General features: G+C 35.5%; 2 protein-coding genes across 4 annotated transcripts; both read left to right on the top strand.

Moving 5' to 3' along the window:
• Nucleotides 1–119: 119 nt before the first annotated feature.
• LOC129579335 (palmitoyltransferase ZDHHC14) lies at nucleotides 120–9150 on the top strand. The gene is made up of 11 exons (XM_055469347.1): nucleotides 120–268; nucleotides 1017–1758; nucleotides 1876–2036; nucleotides 2159–2340; nucleotides 2463–2465; nucleotides 2549–2660; nucleotides 2793–2950; nucleotides 3033–3151; nucleotides 3257–3395; nucleotides 3495–3567; nucleotides 7014–9150. Exons 2-11 carry the CDS (start codon nucleotides 1568–1570, stop codon nucleotides 7997–7999), a joined length of 2124 nt encoding a protein of 707 aa, XP_055325322.1. The 5' UTR covers nucleotides 120–268; nucleotides 1017–1567; the 3' UTR covers nucleotides 8000–9150.
• Nucleotides 9151–10503: 1353 nt separating this feature from the next.
• Nucleotides 10504–18610, top strand: LOC129578036 (LIM homeobox transcription factor 1-beta). 3 transcript variants are annotated; one of them, XM_055466080.1, is made up of 8 exons: nucleotides 10504–11254; nucleotides 12265–12586; nucleotides 16348–16495; nucleotides 16821–16881; nucleotides 16956–17146; nucleotides 17236–17374; nucleotides 17442–17570; nucleotides 18242–18610. In XM_055466080.1, exons 1-8 carry the CDS (start codon nucleotides 11224–11226, stop codon nucleotides 18433–18435), a joined length of 1215 nt encoding a protein of 404 aa, XP_055322055.1. In that variant the 5' UTR covers nucleotides 10504–11223; the 3' UTR covers nucleotides 18436–18610. The 3 variants fall into 3 exon arrangements, with proteins under 3 accessions (XP_055322055.1, XP_055322056.1, XP_055322054.1); XM_055466081.1 differs by having other exon boundaries at nucleotides 16821–16890; nucleotides 17236–17362; XM_055466079.1 differs by having other exon boundaries at nucleotides 10553–11254; nucleotides 16821–16890.
• The last annotated feature ends 1084 nt before the right edge of the window (nucleotides 18611–19694 follow it).

Raw genomic sequence — 19694 nt, 5'->3', positions numbered from 1 at the left:
TCATAGAAATTGGTTTCTCCATTTGTCAACCAAAACGAAACATTCAAACGGTGACTGCGACTTACCGCTGGCAATACTTGCTACTGTCAAACACTTACTCATGATGAATTGACGTATATTCATTCATTATTTTCCACACAGAATATAAAAAAAACCTATACACTGTGTGTGTATGTGATGAAATTCGAAAGCACCTTCAGTATTTAATTAAAAATCATACAAATATATAACACAAAAACACAAGTAGTTCCATCGTTTTTGTACAAAGGTAATATAAGAAGCGAAAACAATTAGAGTTTGTGAGTAAATGGTGGTGTACTTGGTTCAGTTTGAATATTTGCATCGATGAAACACAATCTTCAAATGCAGTTTGATGTTGTAGTTTGGATATGTGTTCTATCGTGTCATAAGTACGAAATAAATAATCAGAAAAAAAAAGAATTCAAATAAGCAAGTGAAATCGATTTACCACATTTGTCAACGCTATTTAGGCCGCAAAAGGCAAGCATTTTTTGCCTTCTTCTTCTGCTTCTGTTTTTCTGCGTCAATTTCATGTCACATTTTCGAATTTGCATTTTTCGTTCATTGCAAATAAACAAAAGAAGAAGAGAAAAAAATGGATCGAAGGCACTGTGTTTACGTTTCAATATAGACGTGGGTTCTGGTAAATAAATGTATTTGTCGAATCCTTTCTGAGTAAAAATTTGTGATATTTTCATTCATATGCGTTTGCATGATTCATATGGCCCATAATAACGAAGAAAGAATGTTGGATTTGTTGGTTGTAATTGTAAAAATTGCTCGTACGTTGATAATATCATACAAAATGAAGCGGCATTAGGCTCTTGATGGAGAATAAGGCAAATGAAATTCCAACAAAGCGAATAAAATGAAAATAAAAAAAATACATCCAAATTTTATTAAGTGAGGAGTAGTGTTGGTGATGATTGTGCAAAAAAACTTTATTGTCGTTCATTTTTGGTTCGTCTGTCTTTTTTTTTTTTGTTCGATTTCAGAGCGTCATGCACTTGATAGTAAGATAATGGTGACAACAACGATCGATTATTTTCATTTGTACAAAGATGAGCAGTTTCCGCAATCGAATTGATCAAAATTAACAGCTCGCACACACAGTATCACACATACCACCGCATTACGAGAAGCAATAGCAACATCGTGCTACAGAGCAGAATTAAAAAGCCATACAAATTGTTTTGGAATGATAGCAATTAGACAGAAAGTCACAAATTTTATTGCGTGCATGTAATTTTAGCACCTCATCGTGCAGAACGAAAGAGCAAGCAACAACAGCAAAATAAGGAGAAAAATAGCGGAGAAAAACGAATAAAAAGAGAACAAAATCGAAAACCAATAGAGAGTTTTTGTGAACGAGCGAGCGAACGAGTGAGTGAGTAAGAGTGTCGCTAGCGAGTAATTTATACGGTTTGCGTTACGAAGTCGTTGCGTGGTATTTGTTTTTGTTGAATTGAAAGATTTGAAATTCGATGTGTTGCCTCCTGTCAATATTTTGTTTGAGCGTGCGCGATCCATACGGTTATTTAGTTAAATGAGATTGCTGTACTATTGCTGCTGTTGGAGAATGGCGCCAAACACCAGAATGACTCGAAAATGGGAAGTCTTTGCCGGCCGAAACAAATTTTACTGCGATGGTTATTTAATGTCAGCACCGAATACAGGAATCTTCTATTTAACCGTTTTCCTCATCACTGGAACCAGTGCATTGTTCTTTGCATTTGAGTGAGTAGCAAACGCTTTGTCGCAACCACATGATAATAATATGATTCAACACAATCAAAAATGACTAATCTAATGATGTTTGGTTTTCTTTCTGTTTGTTTCTGTTTTGCATTGCAGTTGTCCGTACCTTACAACACAAATTACCTCTGCCATACCAATCGTTGGAGCCATTTTGTATGTCTTCACAATGAGCTCATTGCTACGAACGACATTCACCGATCCCGGGGTTATTCCACGAGCGCTACAAGATGAAGCCGCCTACATCGAAAAACAAATTGGTAATTTCTTTGACCGTGAACTTGTTGTTGGCAACGTTGCCAAAATAAAAATCTATGACGATAAATCCAGTGCATTTCTAAGTGGTCTCTTTTATGGTTGTTGTTGCCCATTTGTTTTGTAGAAGTGCCAAATTCATTGAATAGTCCAACCTATCGGCCACCACCACGTACAAAAGAAATTCTAGTTAAAGGTCAGACTGTTAAACTGAAGTATTGTTTCACCTGTAAAATCTTTCGCCCACCGAGAGCATCACACTGCAGTCTATGCGATAACTGTGTCGATCGCTTCGATCATCACTGTCCGGTATGTATAAACAATTTAATAACTATCGTCTCGAAGAACCTATAAATAAATATTTTATCATTTTTTTTGTTCATTTCCATTGTCCTTGGGTATATTTTCGGATCATCACACTGTCCTCATAGTGGGTATGTATAATAATAATGATCCTCTTCTCCAGCCAATATATAAATATTTAATCATTTCATTTGTCTATCCCCATATTTTCCAGGTGGGCAATTGCGTTGGAAAGAGAAACTATCGATTTTTTTATATGTTCATCGTATCTCTAGCATTTTTAGCCGTGTTTATATTTTCGTGTTCAGTTACGCATTTAGTTTTATGTAAGTCACGCATCAATTTTCTTAGTCTAGAATTCAATTTCTTTAACAATTTCATTAATATCAATTGCTACTATTTTTGTTCTTCTTCTTTGTCTTCCGCGAAAACAATCGGAAAAAAACGGAAACTTGCAGTAGGGAAAGAAGGAGACGATGAATTCATCGAAATAGTTAAAAAAGCACCGTTTAGTGTGATTGTAACACTGATTTGCTTCTTTTCAATATGGTCTGTGATAGGATTAGCTGGTTTTCATACTTATTTAACAACAAGTGACCAAACCACCAACGAAGACGTAAGCACAACCTCAAATCAGCCGTTCACCTCAAAAATTACAGTCGCAATGGATTCATTGGATGTTTCGTTTGTTATTTTAGATTAAAGGGTCATTTTCCAAAGGAGCACAACAGATAAAAAATCCATATTCACATGGGAATTTATGTACAAACTGCTGTTTCATTCTCTGTGGACCGATGGCACCATCGTTAATCGATCGGTAGGGTAAAAGGCCAACGCCACAACATATCAAACAATATCACACAATATCGTATTCATGGAAACGGATTAATTGAATTTAAAACAAAAATTGATTGATTTTCAGACGTGGAGAAGTAACTGAAGAATACATGGTCGACATGCAACCAACGGATATCAATCGGTTTGGCGGCCAGCAGTCAATTGTTTTGCAACCATTGAGCAATAACACAAATATTCAAAAATCAAAATATTACGACAACGAAGTAAGTTCAAACCAAGAGTATTCGATGACAACCGAAATGAAATCGAAATAATTCATCATTGTTCGTTTCTTTTCTCCCCTCCTCACATCTTCCATTTAGATTGATAATAATTTAATCAGTAGCAATAAGCCCGGTAAATATCGACAACGAAGCTATGACAACTTGAAAACGGGTAAGTTGAGTTTGCAGCGTACACTTGATAGAAGGTGTGTTTTGGCAAAATCGCCACAATTGTCGAAGATACATGATGAAATGAACGATGGACGAGTGCGTAAAATGCGCAAACAACCGATGAAAGTCACAAATTTAAATCGCATTTTCAGTCCAACGGATGAACGAACCGTCGATCTTGATGAACGGTTGAGTTTTATCGACTCAACTAATGAACGACAGCCAATGTCATCATCATCAGCGACATCGACATCGACCTCGTCATCGTCGTCATTGGCTTCACTATCGTCACCATCCCATTTGACACCGTCACACATAAAAATCAAACCAACTTTGATTCCAACACAGTATCGTGTTTATATACCACAGAAAAAGTGCGAAATGAAACAAGCCTACACGGACTACGTGTATAGCACCGATGAAACCACAACCAAATTCAATCACAATCAAAGTCTTTCACAGAGTAATGAATGCCCCAAGCATAGTAAAGAATTTGTGGACGCAAATGCAACTTGAAACAAAAAAAAAAAAAAACTTAGAACAATAACGCACACGTCTTGATCTCATGATTTGATAAATTCAAAAAAAGAAAACGTTGAAACCAAGCAATTGTAGATAGAATCAAATATGCATTCCATCCAATTCAATTTGAAACTATTTGTATGTGTTTAACTTCAAGCAATGCACCTCAATGTCGGCTATTAGTTTGTGGAGCCGTACAGTAAATTTGGACAACAACAAAAAACCACACATACACTCACACACCAATTGATCTCAAGTGGTCGGAATTGACAAAACCAAAAAACCAAACAGAAAAAAAAACAAAACTCACTCGGGAAGACTGGTTACAATGATAGCACCTAATGCTCAAACTCTCTATCTCTCTAACTATTTCTCAACAATTATTTTGAACAAAAAAAAAAAAAATTAGAATGAGATTAATCGATTGCAATCATTATTTTTTTTTATTAATATATTTTTCTTGATTTAGGAACACAGCTAAAAAACATCTCTGTTTACTAAATCCAAAAACCCAAACCAAAAATGAAATCGACTCAATTTCAAGCAAATATTAAAAACTAAAATCTAATAGCAAATAGTGAATGTACAATGACACAAACAAACGCGCAATTTCAAAATGCTTTCTTCTAAAACAAAAACCAAAGAAACCAAACAAAAATTAAATATATCATCAATGTGATTCCGTACATAATCAAGAGGGTTGGTATCTACCGCAAACAAACAACTAACGAGCATTTTCTAATACTTTAATCACAGTTTGCTTCACCATTCAACAAATCCGTTTTTTTTTTTATTTTGTTCTTTTTTTGATCTTGAGAAAATAATCTTCTTTTCCTTTCGGTTTGTTCTATTTTTGACTTGATTTCTTTTTTCGTTTAATTTTTTTTCCGTTTTTGATTGATTTGAACCAATCAACACGCTTGATATATTGAATTTATTAACTCAATACATACACGGTCCTTTTGCAAGGTTTGCTCTCTCTCTCTCTCTCTCTCTCTCTCTACATATATAAATTATTTGATTTGAATTTGAATTTTGGTTTGTAACTTTGTTTTAGATTTTGTTTCTGTTGACACCCGAACGAATGTTCGTACACAAACACCTACACACACACAATCACAAAACTAATAGTCTTATTTTGTTTTTAAACTCACGAATCGCAGTTGGCGAACTTAATGAACAATAATTTGCAACCACCTCTGTTTATCATCACACATGTACTTGTACATTGTATACACGCAATGCCATTACGCACCACGGCTAAGAGTTCATAATTCCATAGCCATTTTGGATATGTCCATGGAGACAATTGAGCTGCTAATCCTCCTCTCCCCTTGGATAATTTTCATCAAAATCGCGCTCTCGACATTTTGGTTCATTTCATTTGAATGATGGCTTGGGGGGCGATTTCTAATTAGCTATCACTAGATTATAAATAGATTTTAAGGTTTGCTACTTGCAAAAACAAAAACACAAAAATATGATTGGCCTTAAATCGTAGCAAATGTTAAGTCTCCTACTCACACGCGCTCACACTACTCTAGATGATTTTGTATCTCGAATTGAATGTTACATGTTGTTGATTTTTTAAATTTTCTTATTTTTCTTCTTCTTCTTGTTCTTCTATACCTTTCTTTGTTTCCTGTTGTTGTCGCTATCTGTTCTCCTTGGTGCAACACGTTCACCGTTCCTTCCTAAAAAAAAAAATTAAACCAAATCAAACAATTTCTTCGGAGATTCACATTTTAACTCTCCATCCAAGATTCATGTCGAATTTATCCAAATCAAAATGAAAATCATTTTATCGGGTGAGTCGAACACATTCAAAATGTTCCACATAAATTTTGTAATCAAGATTAGATTTCGAATGTTGCCAACCGCAATTCCATTCAATTGAACGTTTTTATTATGTTATAAAAATAAATTATTATTTTTTTTAAATGTGCTTCTACACTCCATACACAATATTCAGTTGACGTGATTTTCAATGAGTGAGTTCTGGGAATGGATTCGATCGAAATTGGACAATTCTTTGAAAGAAATTAGAATGCAAATTTTTCGCAGACAAGAAACGGAAATGTTGTTGTTTTCAAAAAGTTTCGATTCCAAAGAATCTCCAAAGAAAAAATCGTTCGAATTTCATTCAAAGCTCAAACAAGTTGGATTTCTGTCGAATACACACACATCCATATTAATTTTGTTGTGTTTTGTTTTTTCTTTCAAGAATTTTATTTTTGATTTTCTATTGCAATTTACGTCGAATGCCAATCGATCCGCACTCATTTCACCGTAGATGGCATCGAGTTGTTCTGTTCACTTTTCCTTTGCTGCAGCAAGTGAAACCAACAGCAATCACGATCCAATGACTACTCTTCCCTTCTTATGCTTCACTTTGGCTTTCCGACACACATTACCAAAGAACGTAAAAAGATGCGAGGGAACCATTTTTGAAATACGCTAATTGCTTCTGCTTTTAATATGAATACAAATATAGTGTTTAAAAATCACCATAATTAGTCAAGATAAGCAAAAAACCACGGAATGTACAAAGAACTAACATAACATCTTTAGCCAGACGCAATCGTTAATTAATCGCATTTAAAACAGCTGTGATTTTGAAAAAAAAAACAACCATTTTAGCTTTGAATCAAATTCATAGAATGAATATTATGATTTGCATTTTGTTTGCTATATTTTTCGCTGAACAATTCTACTTTATTTAACTCAAATCACTAGAGACAAGCATGTGACAAATGCTTTCGGTTTGAAGATAGCGATAAAACAATACGAATAATTTCTTTTTTCTTTACAAATTCACATCACATTTTGCTGAAATGAATATTAGTTTCGACTAACTTTTGTTTTTTTCTTCCTTTTTCCCATTGCTTTTATTGTGATTGTTGCGTGTGTGCACAATTTAAATAGGTAACTCGAATAGTGTGGCCAATTTGGTGGAGAATGAGAATCCAACATCGATGCAGTCGGTGACGATAAACGACGATATGTTACCAAATATGGATACCGATGCTTTAGGGAATTTAACACCATTCAATAATATGAAAGGCAGTTACAATAATCTATTTTGTGATAATTTAGACGACGATACAGTTCAAACATTTGATCAAAATGATCCGGCAAACGTACAAACCACCAACCAGATCTTAGAGAATGTTTATTGCAATATATCGCCAGCAATGCAAACAAATGGCAAACCGGCCATCGACACAATGACACCAACAACAACAACAAAAATCGCAATCACGGCAACGAACAATATAGTTGACAATATATTGGCGAGCACCGATCCCAATTTGCACGTTTATTCGAATGTTAGTAATACGGCGATCAATGTCAATGAACCGGTACTAATATCAACAACCACAGCGACAGCGACAGCAACTGCAGTGGCTAAAGCTGCTGATGTATTGGCTGTGGACACATCAACGCTCCCACCGATAAAGGACAAATCAACGAACGACAATGCGCTCAATTTAAGCAACATTGAATCGATAATCAGTCAATCAATTAAATCAACGAAAATGCTCGGTGACTTGGATCTTGATCTTGATGATCCAACACTGGTCAGCAGCTCAATAGCAAACACTCCAAACACCAGTACAATGTCAAAAGTATTGAAAACCAACAACGATTCGATCGGTCTGAGCAATAGTAAATTTAGTTCGACGACGAAAAAATCGAAACAGTCAATGGGCGTCGGCGATGAATCGCGCTCTTCGAAGAAGCTTTTCAACGACACCACCGCAGTACCGCTCGGTGAATTGATAACGGTTGACGGTGAGAATGGTAATGGTTCATATCTTCGTTCTTTACACGATACAACAATGATCGATACCGCCTTAGATTTAGACAGTATAGAAGATGCAAATATCGGCATTGAAAATGTTAGTTGAAACGAAACCACTTGACATACGCTTATCTCAGCATCAGCCATGGATTAATTGAATATACGTATGTCCAGTGGTTGAAATGTTGAGATATTTAGTCGTAAGTCCGAAACACTATACGTATTTATGGCCGAGCAAAATAAAATGAAAACAAAACAGTGACAAATACGAAACGAGATTATGCATTTGGCTTCAATTGCAGTGATTAAGGTCCCCGTTAACATGCACACAAGCACTTTGCTTACGAAACACCAAAATCGATTCGATCAAAACACATGTAACTCAATCGCTAAGCGCCCGACCGTATCGCATTGGTCGTCGATGTACAGCCGGAGTAGTTGAGACTATGTTCTTGTTATTTTTCTCATCCAATCCCTCTCTCCCTTATTCAACACAACAGATCAACTACAGGTGCGATTGACGGTTACCATCGCACATATTTTCGCTTATAGCGCATACACATACACATACACATATACATGAATATATATATATTTTTTTTACTTTTTTCAAATACACTTGAAATATGTTTGGTGAGGTGCAAACAAGAAATAAATACTGTACATAGTGGACTGGATTTTAATGTATATATATAGAAAAAAATTGCCCAGTTTGTAAACAAATCGACATGCGACTGCATGTTTACACATATATACATATGCATATACATAAAAATATATTTACAACCATCGAATGGAAACGAAAATGTGTCATTTGATGAAAATGCCTTAAATGTAAGACAGCAAACTAAGAAACAATACAAATGCGCGATCTTACAATTGAAAACAAAAGAAATAGTCTATGTTTTGTAATGATGTGTAAAATTTGACGCCTAATAAATGGCCAATTTCTTTATGGGTTTATTATACTATTCATCTGTGTTCTCACACAGTGAATGCGTTTCGCATATCGGTCTAAACGAAAACAAAAGAGGAAAAAAATCACAAAAATCATATTATGTATTATGAAATTATTGGAAAATAAAAACGAGAAATTAACTAAAGTAACGTTAGTACTATTCTTCATTTGCAATATTTATGCAGGAGATAACAAAATCCAAAACAATCGTGCAGATTATTTAGTTTTACATGGAAACAGTTAAAACATTGTAATAGCCTGTTCGTACAAATAAAATGAAATTTGAATAGAAAAACAAATGGATTATTCGTATTTATTTGTTTGATAACCAATATTCCTTTGAACCACAGCAAACCTGGAACCGTGCATTAAAGGCTGGCATCGATCTTAAAGTTCATTTATTGACACAAGCTCACATCCAAAGACATATGAAGCGAATAAGCGAGCACATATTAGTATCACTAAGTGGTACCAATAGCAGAATCTTTTCCTTTTCATTTCACAATTCCGTCACATTGACTTGGAAACGTCGAGCTCAATAAAATGCCCCATCCATTGAATAATGCCGATTTTGATGCGATGCTCATGGAAATAGTAGTCAAGAGAAGAAAAAAAGTCAGTCAAACGCTAGGGATCCATCGACTGCTTTCAATGGTTCCATTTAACGATGCACAGACAGTGCGAAATGAAGAAAAAGAAAATATTCTCGTTCAAACAGAATCGTCAACACATAGCACGTATATGCGAAGAGCATGAAATGCTGGCAAAGGGGCGGTGTCGTTGCAAAAAGGCGTGACCAACTCAATATACAACCTTTTCATGAATGAGCATCAACATTTCCCCAGCTTACAATTTTTATTTACTTCGAATCGAGTTACCTCGGATACAAACGAGATGAAATCCAACTTCTCGTACATTTTTATTTACATCTCGATAAAAATTTTCAAAATGATCTCTTTCTCTTTCACTCTCTCCTTCTCTCTCTCTCTCTCTCTCTCTCTCTCTCTCTCTCTTTCTCTTTCTCTCTCTCTGTCCGACTCTCTCATCCAATCTCATGTCTCCATAACAAAGTGTCATCAACAACATTGACATTAATTCAACAGCTTTGAAAAGTCACCTGTTTTGAATAGACCCAAATAAGCATTTATTTACGCATTGTTTTTGGCCCATAATTGCCGATCAAGTGTCTCATAAACAAAACAAGGTATTTTCAAATTTAATTCAGCATGAAAATTATTTTTCACATTGAACAGGATGCGAAACAACAATTGGAAAATAGAACACAATGAATGATGCTGATACTTGAATCATACTTTTTACATTCTGATCATGTGAATTGGTTGTTTCTGGTTTCGGGCGGCTATTTGGACATTTCTATTGTATTCGAGTGTATTTGGCAATTTCGATTTTCACTAATCGAGATTAGTTTTATCATTCTAGTCGTTTGGAATTCATTTTCAGAATCAAGTAGCCCAATGTTTCGCACAAGAGCATTATTGAATCGGAAAATTAGTCGCCTGAACTTGTAAAAAAGACAAAAACCGAAAATAACCAAAAATCATATGCGAAGTGGTCGAATGCCATTTTGATGGTATGTTCTCTTTTGGAGTCCATTGCGTTGGCGCTTATATCATGTGCTTTTTGTGATATGCGTACCGAAAAATCCACTTGATTCCATGTAAAACACGTCGCATATGAGTTGAACGAATTACATAGACGATGGACGTGTATGCGTGTGGGAGTGTGGAGAAAGCGCATTCGCATACAGCCAAACATCATGGCACAGTGTGCCCCCATTGGAATATTTCACGGATGAGAGAACACGGGCATCATTGCAAAATCAGAGGCTAAAAAATAAATAAATAAGTAAATAAAACATCAAACCGAAACATGTTTTCAGCGATTAATGTATACATCGAACTGAACGCGCTCCTTTTTCCGAATTAACCGCCGCTACAACGTTCGCTTGTTCGAGATATTTTTTTTTTCTCTCTCGCTAAAAGGAAATTCCATTTGTTTATCATAATTTTTTTTCAGTGTTTTTATGTTTGGTGTGAGACAAAGACTGCTTTGTCACGTTTCAAAAAGAATAAAAATTTGTTAATTCCATTAAAAATAAATCGACACAGTGCAAATCAAATCGGCAATAGCTGCTTTTGAAAAATCGCTCTCCTAAAACAGTGTGCGCAATTTTAGTTGTAACATTTATCATCAAATTAGAGAAAGAAAGAGAAAAACGAGTAACGTGAACATTTGTTTTTATCTATTGATTCAACTGGCAACTAGTGTGATAAAGTGCGTTATTTTGTCTATGTTAATTTCATCGTCGATGAATTCAAATTGATTTCAGCGATTTGCGAAGATTTAGAATTATGATAGAGCAAAAGACGCTTTATCCAATGTGTAAGTTATCGAAAATTGTAATTATCCGAGTGTCTGAATCTACTTTTGATTTGCCATTCATTCTGTGATTTAATCAAACTAGAAATGAAAAAAAATTCGCAAAAATGACCATTTTGTTTGCAACAATGGCACAGCAGTGATTATGTCGAATGAAACCAAATGTTTGCGAGGTGCATTCATACTGAGCGATTATTCACCCACCTATGTTTTGTTATTGTTGTTGTTGTTGTTGTTGTTGTTGTTGCTGCTGCTTTCAGTTTGTGCCATTGTCTACATTAATCTGATTATGTCAATAATACACTCTTTGTTTGTCTTGGCTCATTTTGAATTCGATAAACAAATTACAAAATGAGCATGTGGTGTCAACGCACAGGGGTTGCACATTTGATACAAATGTTGACAATGTGCACCGCATAAAATGTATACATCATAACAGTATTGGAATATGCTAATTACATTTGCATGATGTCAAACACAAATGACTTTTTGAAATGTAAGCAAACACATCAGACAAGTTCTTCCTGATGCAATCCACTTCATTTTCAATTTTGACATTAAATTTTTTTGGATGAAAAAAACTCAAAACCACTCAGAGTGGATTTTTGTTTGTTCCTTTTCTTTGTTTGTACAGGAAAAATAATTTATTATAAATACTCACTTACGTTATAGGGCATCCTTTTTGCCTGTATAATTTGTTCAATTTAATCAAAATATATTTTTATTATAAAAAATATACTTATAAATCGCTCTTTTGTTCATCATAAGATTCCGTCGGCTTTTCTCAATCAAGCGTTGATTTTTAAGTCCTCTCTTTGCTATATGTATCGATGCAAAACATCATTTGAATAATTATTAATTTTATTTGTATATTTGTAAATGGCATATAATATTTCTAATCAAATACGGGCATGTTCAATGTAAAAGTGTTTTTCCGTGCATGTGAAAATTTATTGACCGTGTGAAAGTGAATGGTTTTAATGCAGGCGCAAAATTTTGTTGTTCATTTTCAGTTGCGATGGATGTTAAACCAGCTATTTCCGTCGATTCGGTTTCACCAACAATACCAGAAATATCATCATTGACCACAACAACTTTAACATCATGTAGCAACAGCAGCAACATTAGTACGTATAATAATGGTAAAACTGCATTGGCACCCGAAGCAACATTATGTGGCTTGTGCTTTCAACCGATATACGATCAGTATATAATGCGAGTCGTTGATACGTATTATCATGAACGCTGTCTACAGTGCTGCTCGTGCTCCAAACGACTGATGCACTCATGTTTCTCTCGCAATGGGAAAATCTACTGTCGCATTGATTACGAAAGGTAAGATATTGTGTCTATGTTCAAGTGTGTCCGCCGGTGTGTAGTGGCAGAGTAGCGTAATTGGTCATCGCGATTTCTGAAACGCGTTGACATGCAAATGAAACGCGTCTGTAATCTGCTTTTTGCATTCAATAAAACGCTGTACATTTGCTGCTCTTCGAGTACACACACACACACACACACACACACCGTGCAAATGTATATTTAATTGCTCTCTTCTCGAGATTCAAGTGTTGTTCAAGTACCATTTGTGGATAATTGAATTAATATCTCACATTCGTGGCCAACAAATCAATTTGCTTCTCTTGAAATTCTTAATTTTATGAAATAGCGATGAAATTGCGCAAATTTCTTTTGTTCTAGTAAAACAATTGTAATTTTACATTTGCATTAATTTTCGTTCTATTTTTTTGTTTGTTACAATTCATGTGTAAAACTAATTTTCACGTTTTTTTTACCGTATTTTCTCTCAATTCTTTTGTTCCAATTTCTCATTTTGTAAAATTAAGCAATCTAATCAAAATGAATATGAAGAGTACGGCTCGTTGGGTAGAAAAGCCGTGACCAAAATTGAATCAATTTCCTATTAAAAGAGGGAAATGTTTGGCAGTGACAAGTTGTGTTAGATGGTTCCATTGACTTACTACCGGGTTTGGCTAATTTTAAACGAATAAATTGTCACGACGACATACAGTGCTAGGCTCATTGATAAATTATACAATTTAGCCGTGTTACACCCCATATATCCATCGTCGATGATGAAAAAGTGTTTTTGCCACGTTCATTTTCTCTCGTTCCGTCTCGCTCTCTCTCTTTTTCTTCCTTCTGCCTTCTGCCTGCTCACATCGATTTCGCTTCACACGTGGTTTGTTCTTATGATCCGTAAAATCATATTGAAAGCTCGGAGAGAGCATCAAGAACACGTGTTATTTCGAACACATAAAATATGTCATGCTTAAATTAATGGCCATATTTGAATCATTCATACTTGAATGCATCGAATGAATGCGGTCCTTTCAAATGCTCAAAAATCATTCAAAAGGGTAACAATATTTTATCTGTCACCAAAAAAAAAAAAAAAAGAATTCATTAAACAAATTCGAAACCGCATTTTCTAACACCTTCGTGTCATTGATTCAAAAGTCGAGAAGAAACGGGAATTTATTCCATCTTATTATTATTGATAGAAGAAGAAAACGAAAACCATCGTATTTAAAAGAAACAACAATGAGCTCAAGTTTATTGTCTTCTTTTAAACGGAATTTACGTTTTTCTTCTCTACCAATATTCCTGTGTGTGTTTCTTTTTTCAGATCGCGAAGCTGAAATGTATTTTGATGTTCAAAACATCAACAATGAAATAAAAGAATGCAAAATATTTTTTTTATTCTCTTTTCGAAAATGTGCTTGAAGTTTTGCGCTTTTGACGATGCTTCGCAAATAATTCGCATGAAAGTTGGCATGGCTGAAAACACTTGAAGGCCTTTGAAGGCATCAGACCAAACGGGAAAAATCATCAAGCAAAGCAATTTCGACTGGAAAAAATGCACGCATACAATACACACACACACACACACAGGGAGAGAGAGAGAAAGTGAAAAAAACAACTCCATAAATATTGAATAATACAAATACTTCAAAGAACAATATGTTACACTTGTTTACATCGTACATCTCATTCTATTTTACGTTATTTCCATCGATCGTTCTTGCGTAATTCGATATATTAAAATATGGCCAAACTATGCAGAGCGTACACAGACCACCCCCTAAACTATGTGCCACGCAAGGCAGAGGCAACAGCGAACAGACACACAAAAAAGGGAAAAAGCCAAAACGGTCACGACAGCACAGCGAGAAATAGACAAGCGAATAAACGAATGAACGGAGGAACAAACGATCCACTCACAAAATACAGTAGCAGTAGAGAGAAAAAAAAATTGTTGCTGATTCTGTCTGTTATGGCTGCACATCATCCTCCACGAGCATATCAATCTCTTTTTCCAGTTTTACCATTGTTCATGCTTTACAGTTTACACACTACACAAAAGCGTCGCATTTTTTCCTCTCTCACTCACTCTATCTCTTGATGTTTGGCTCTATGTGTGTTTTTTTTTCCTTGGCTGTGTGCCGATTCATCGTTTTGCTATTTTCAAACAAGAATCTCATTTCGAAATACAATATGTATATTTGAGAACTGTACGCCTCATTGAGGCGCTGAGGCATTGCCCAATAGCAAAATGGTTCCTATTAAATACAGTGCCATGGTATTACATATAAAAATACCAGATCAAATATTTCGTCTTTCATGGCTTGCATACATTTTTTTTATTCGGCGGAGCAGGGGTGAGAAATTTAGGAAAATCAGTGGCCGAAAATTGAAACCTCTATCTACTTCATTCTTAGCTTACGACTCTCATTCGAGATTTTTTCAAAACTTCAGCATAAATTTTGCTCGAAATTCCTATTGATATTTCGGTGACTATAGCGCAAGGTAGACTGTAGGTTAAAGTGAAAAAAAAAGCATTTTGGCTTCGGATACATTCATGTTCAATAAATATTGATGGCTCAGGGCGTTTCTAAAGTCTCACTAGTTCTGGGGATGCTCCGAAAAATGTGCAGATTTTACCCAGCCCAAACGGCTAAACCCCGTCCTTAATAAGATTGAATGAAACAAACAAAAGCGTTCTTTCTCCATTACATTTTCGTTGTATCCATGAAGTGATGAATATTGGAGAGAGAGCAGAAAAAAAAACGGTCGACAAGTGAAGCACTCGTACGCACGCAAATGCCCATAAATTAATATCCGAGCGAAAATAGACAAATATGTTCGATTCGTTGGCAGTCAACGAGCAACGACGCACGAATCATGAATGGCACTGAACATATTTTCCAACCACGTTCTCCGCATTGATAATACGGGAGAATATCTGAAGAGCCAGCCAACAAGCGAATGAACAGACAAAAAAAGTAACATAAAAGTAAAGCAGCACACTTTGTGCATGATACACACAGTGAATGTTAGCGAACAGTAAATATTTGTAAAAAAAAGCGACAACAAGAAAGAGGGAAACAATTTTTCACGTATTGCGCACGCTGTCAATGGAATGTATCACAATGGCTGTTCGAGCCAAAACACAAGAGGGAAAGAAACAAAAACAGAAGAAAGCACAAAAGCCAAAAACGTTAAATCGATCGAAGAGAATACATAACTTAAGGTTCAATTGCTAATTTTCGATTTGAACGACTTATTTCGAAAAGTTTTTCTTTTCTTTTATCTTTTTCACGCTTTTCGTATACTCTCCTCCGCTCTTTTGCATGACAATGCCGGAGTTAGCGTCTGTTCAGTTTTTCTCTTCGATTCTTTCGTTTGCTATTTTCTGTTTTTTTATTGTCAATTTGTTTTTATCCGCCCGTTGCGTGCGTTTTTTCTTTTTTGATTTGACTTTTTTTTTCGTACATCCAATCAAAGCGGATGGTTCTGAGGAATGGATAATGTAACACTTGAAATGTTTGTTTGCACGACACAAAACGAGAAGAGAAAGTTGCCGTTTGGTTTTCCATGGATCCAGTCAACCTTTATTAACAAAAAGAAGTTTGATTTTTTTTTCTGGCTTTCTTTTGTTTTACTGCAATTCATCCCTCTCTCGAGCCCCGTTTCCTTGTTCCGTTTCGTTTCAAGATATAAAAAAAAAATTGAAGAAAGAGAAAAAAAGGGAAAAAAGAGAAATAAAATCGTCTCATATTCTTTGCTTTTTCCAGAATTTATTTAAAAAATAACTGTTTGGGATGCAATAAGCGAATCAATTCGGAGGAATTCGTTATGCGAACAGCGAGCAATGTGTTCCATTTAAAGTGTTTCACATGCGTCGTATGCGGATCACAATTACAAAAAGGCGAACAATACGTGGTGAAGCTACAGATTACTACTCTACTACTATAGTAATACAATATCTGTTGCCGATAACGAACCACTGCTACAGTTATAAAGTTGAACCAAGTATAATGACAATAATAATAATGTCGGCAGTAGTAACGTAATTTTTTTATTATCTTACAACTTAAGATTTTTTTTTGCCAGGTTAGAAACTGTTGCTAATAATTTGGTTGACAGGTTATTAACCTACCAACACTATTGATATTATAATGGTGAAACTTTATTACCATAGCAGTGGTCCGTTAGCGGTAACGCGTCGATACAATACTAATAAAATATCGAAAATGCAAATCTGTAGGTGAAGCAGAGCCAATTGTTTTGCAGAAACGACTATGAGAAAGAAGTGGAGATGCTAAAAGGTTACAACGGTAACAACTGCATAAGCGAAATAAATATTTTCACCTCACTCACAAGCTCGATTTTCGTATTCTAGATGAATATTTCTCAGAAGATGTATACACATCGAAGATAGATGGTCGACGTGGACCAAAGCGACCGCGAACCATTTTGAATACACAACAACGAAGAGCTTTCAAAGCATCATTTGATGTATCGCCCAAGCCATGTCGTAAGGTACGGGAAAATCTAGCCAGAGAAACTGGATTGAGTTTACGCATTGTCCAGGTATGCAATCGATTCTTGAAAAAAGGAAACGAACTTCAGCGAATATCATAGGGAAATGCAAAATAAAAGTACAAAATTTCAATTGTTAGGTTTGGTTCCAAAATCAGCGAGCCAAAGTGAAAAAAATTCAGAAGAAACGGAAACAAGACGGTAAACTCGACACTGAAAATGATTCACAGGGTGAAAACAATGCCGGCAATGGAAATGCTGCAAAAAGTAATCATGAAAGTGAGACGTTGTTTGGACAATTTCGCTTAGATTTTGATGAATAACTTTTTTATATTCAAATCTTAAGGTGATTCCGATTCGTATAGCAACGTCAATCTTGATGCTGATCAAACGTTTCCAATAAAAAAGGAGAAGGAAAATTCGGAAGATGGCATCAAATCATTTGAACTCTGCGCAAATTCACATCATTTTCCAGGTAATTACTTGACTTGTGATCTTGTGATAATTGGTACCGAAAAACGAACCGATAAAACTACCGACTAAAAACGGCAACTTCTACAACATCAAATTAACTTGTATCCCATTTTTGGTGGAGGGTGGGAAATGGTCATAGCAACAGCCTTTGGTGGGCAGCCATTAAGAATCGATTTCCCAAATAGCGGCTGATCGCAAGTGTTCTTTATATCTTTCGATGCCGTCGAATATTTGCCTTTGATTTCAAACCATAACGGGCTTCAAATCATCAAATAATAGTCATCGTTTTCGAATCACTGCCATTCGAAATTTGGCATATTTGACGGTGTCGGCGGCGTCTACGTGAAGCCACATTATGAAAAAATAAAGAACCGATTAGATGAGATTCAAACGACGATTTGGGCCATATTATTTTTCAATTTTTTTGGTCGAAACGAGACAAATTATTTTCCGCTTAGACATTGATTTCTTTTATGCGCTCAATAATCACAGAATTTTTGGGGAAAAAAAAAACAGAATGTTTTCGATCGAATCATCGCGGATGTGCTTAATGCATTTGTGGCCCAATTTTAAATACATAAAACTTTTCGATGCAGGCATCTTCACTTCCCTATCAAATCGTATGCTCACAGTTTCATTTTGTTTGAATTTGTTGTTGTTTTTCGTTCACAGCCGAAAATTTCAACGGAACCGACGACATTCAAGACAATGCCGTGATGGGACTCGCCTATTCGACATTTCAACGCATTTTGGGCAATACACCGCAAGTTTTAAATCCCATCGATCGTTTGTACTCAATGCAAAACTACTATTTCCGATGCAATAATCGACAACCCAACGAACCGGACGATAATGATGGAATGTAAATTTTGAACCTGTATACACCAACAAAAAAAAAAAATAACGAAGATTTTTTTTTTGTAAAATCAATAGTGTGTTTTTACAGAAAAAAACAAGTGTTTATCATGTGACAATTTACCAAATCATGATAATTTAATAAATATTAAATAAAAAGAATTGTGTTGTATTTTAACTCCCAATTAAAACGGTGTGATGATAGTGTTTGTGTACATCGTGTTCGATGGAATGCGATTTGTTGAATAGAATAATTGTCATTTGATGGATGGAATCAGCGGCGATGGTGGTGATTTTTTTTTGTCACAATCACCATTCCCAATCACACATATACAAATTACAGACACACACACACACACACAGAGTCAAAACTATAGAATGGACAAAGTAAGTAAAACCAAAAGAAAGCGATTCATTTAAACACGTGAAATTCCAACATTTTGCATGCCTTTAGCGTAGAGTTGAAAGGGTGCTTGCTGACTGTAATCCAAATTCGATTGTTGACGAGATGCGTGACAACGGTGACAGACAGGTGATAATCTATGTACTTCATGACATTTTAGTTTTACCAATAAAAATGTCAGTAGGGCTTGAGATAAATCCATCATTCCGATCGGAAAAACAGCAACGAAGCTGTTGTTTTCTATGTAACACACTCATTAAAGGTGGATTCAAACTCGGAGGGTTCGAACTGATTCATTTGTTATGAAGCTGATTTCGATTCGAATCGCGTACGGTAACGATAGAAAATCCGAGGCGACAACTAATGGTGCAAATAATTGTACAAGCAGGAGTACAAACGCCACACCGATCAAACTGTGTTTCGAAATGATTTGACAAACTGGAAAATCGAACGTATCAAATGCACCACAATAAAATTGTGCACTAAAGATATTGTTATACGGTTAAATAGCGTAAAATTCAATATCATCAATTTTAAGACATGACTAATGCGCTTCTCTCGCCAACCAAGTGCACCGACTTTGAATAGTTTCCGCTGTTTAAGCGAATTAAAGTGATGCAAGGAATGAACACGATTTAGAAAAAGCGACTGGAAAAAATCACTAACAAAGCACATGGAAGTCTTCATCGCATCATTTTTATTGTTTTCTCTATAAAAACAGCACCGCATTTTTACCACCCTTTTTTATGTATATATACGCGCGTGTGTGTGTGTGGTGAATATGATTCAAATGTACATGTGCACCGTGCACAGGGACGCTCAGCGTACACAAACACATAGCACAGAGAATGATCAGAGAGTTTCCAT

Source organism: Sitodiplosis mosellana, unplaced genomic scaffold (assembly GCF_009176505.1).
Source record: "Sitodiplosis mosellana isolate CC-2019 unplaced genomic scaffold, AAFC_SMos_1.0 Smas_scaffold_6226, whole genome shotgun sequence".
In the NCBI taxonomy this organism is placed as follows: Eukaryota; Metazoa; Arthropoda; class Insecta; order Diptera; family Cecidomyiidae; genus Sitodiplosis; species Sitodiplosis mosellana.
Note: the sequence above shows the minus strand (reverse complement) of the source record. Positions and strands in the feature narration are given on the sequence as shown.

What these genes read in the sequence shown, in the direction of transcription:
- LOC129579335 (XM_055469347.1), top strand. Translation starts at nt 1,568, where the DNA reads ATGAGATTGCTGTACTATTGCTGCTGTTGGAGAATGGCGCCAAACACC. An exon ending in GCATTGTTCTTTGCATTTGA is followed by an intron (nt 1,759 to 1,875) that starts GTGAGTAGCAAA and finishes TTTGCATTGCAG; the next exon opens with TTGTCCGTACCTTACAACAC. An exon ending in CTACATCGAAAAACAAATTG is followed by an intron (nt 2,037 to 2,158) that starts GTAATTTCTTTG and finishes TTTGTTTTGTAG; the next exon opens with AAGTGCCAAATTCATTGAAT.
- LOC129578036 (XM_055466079.1), top strand. Translation starts at nt 11,224, where the DNA reads ATGATAGAGCAAAAGACGCTTTATCCAATGT. An exon ending in AAAGACGCTTTATCCAATGT is followed by an intron (nt 11,255 to 12,264) that starts GTAAGTTATCGA and finishes GTTCATTTTCAG; the next exon opens with TTGCGATGGATGTTAAACCA. An exon ending in AAAAAGGCGAACAATACGTG is followed by an intron (nt 16,496 to 16,820) that starts GTGAAGCTACAG and finishes GCAAATCTGTAG; the next exon opens with GTGAAGCAGAGCCAATTGTT.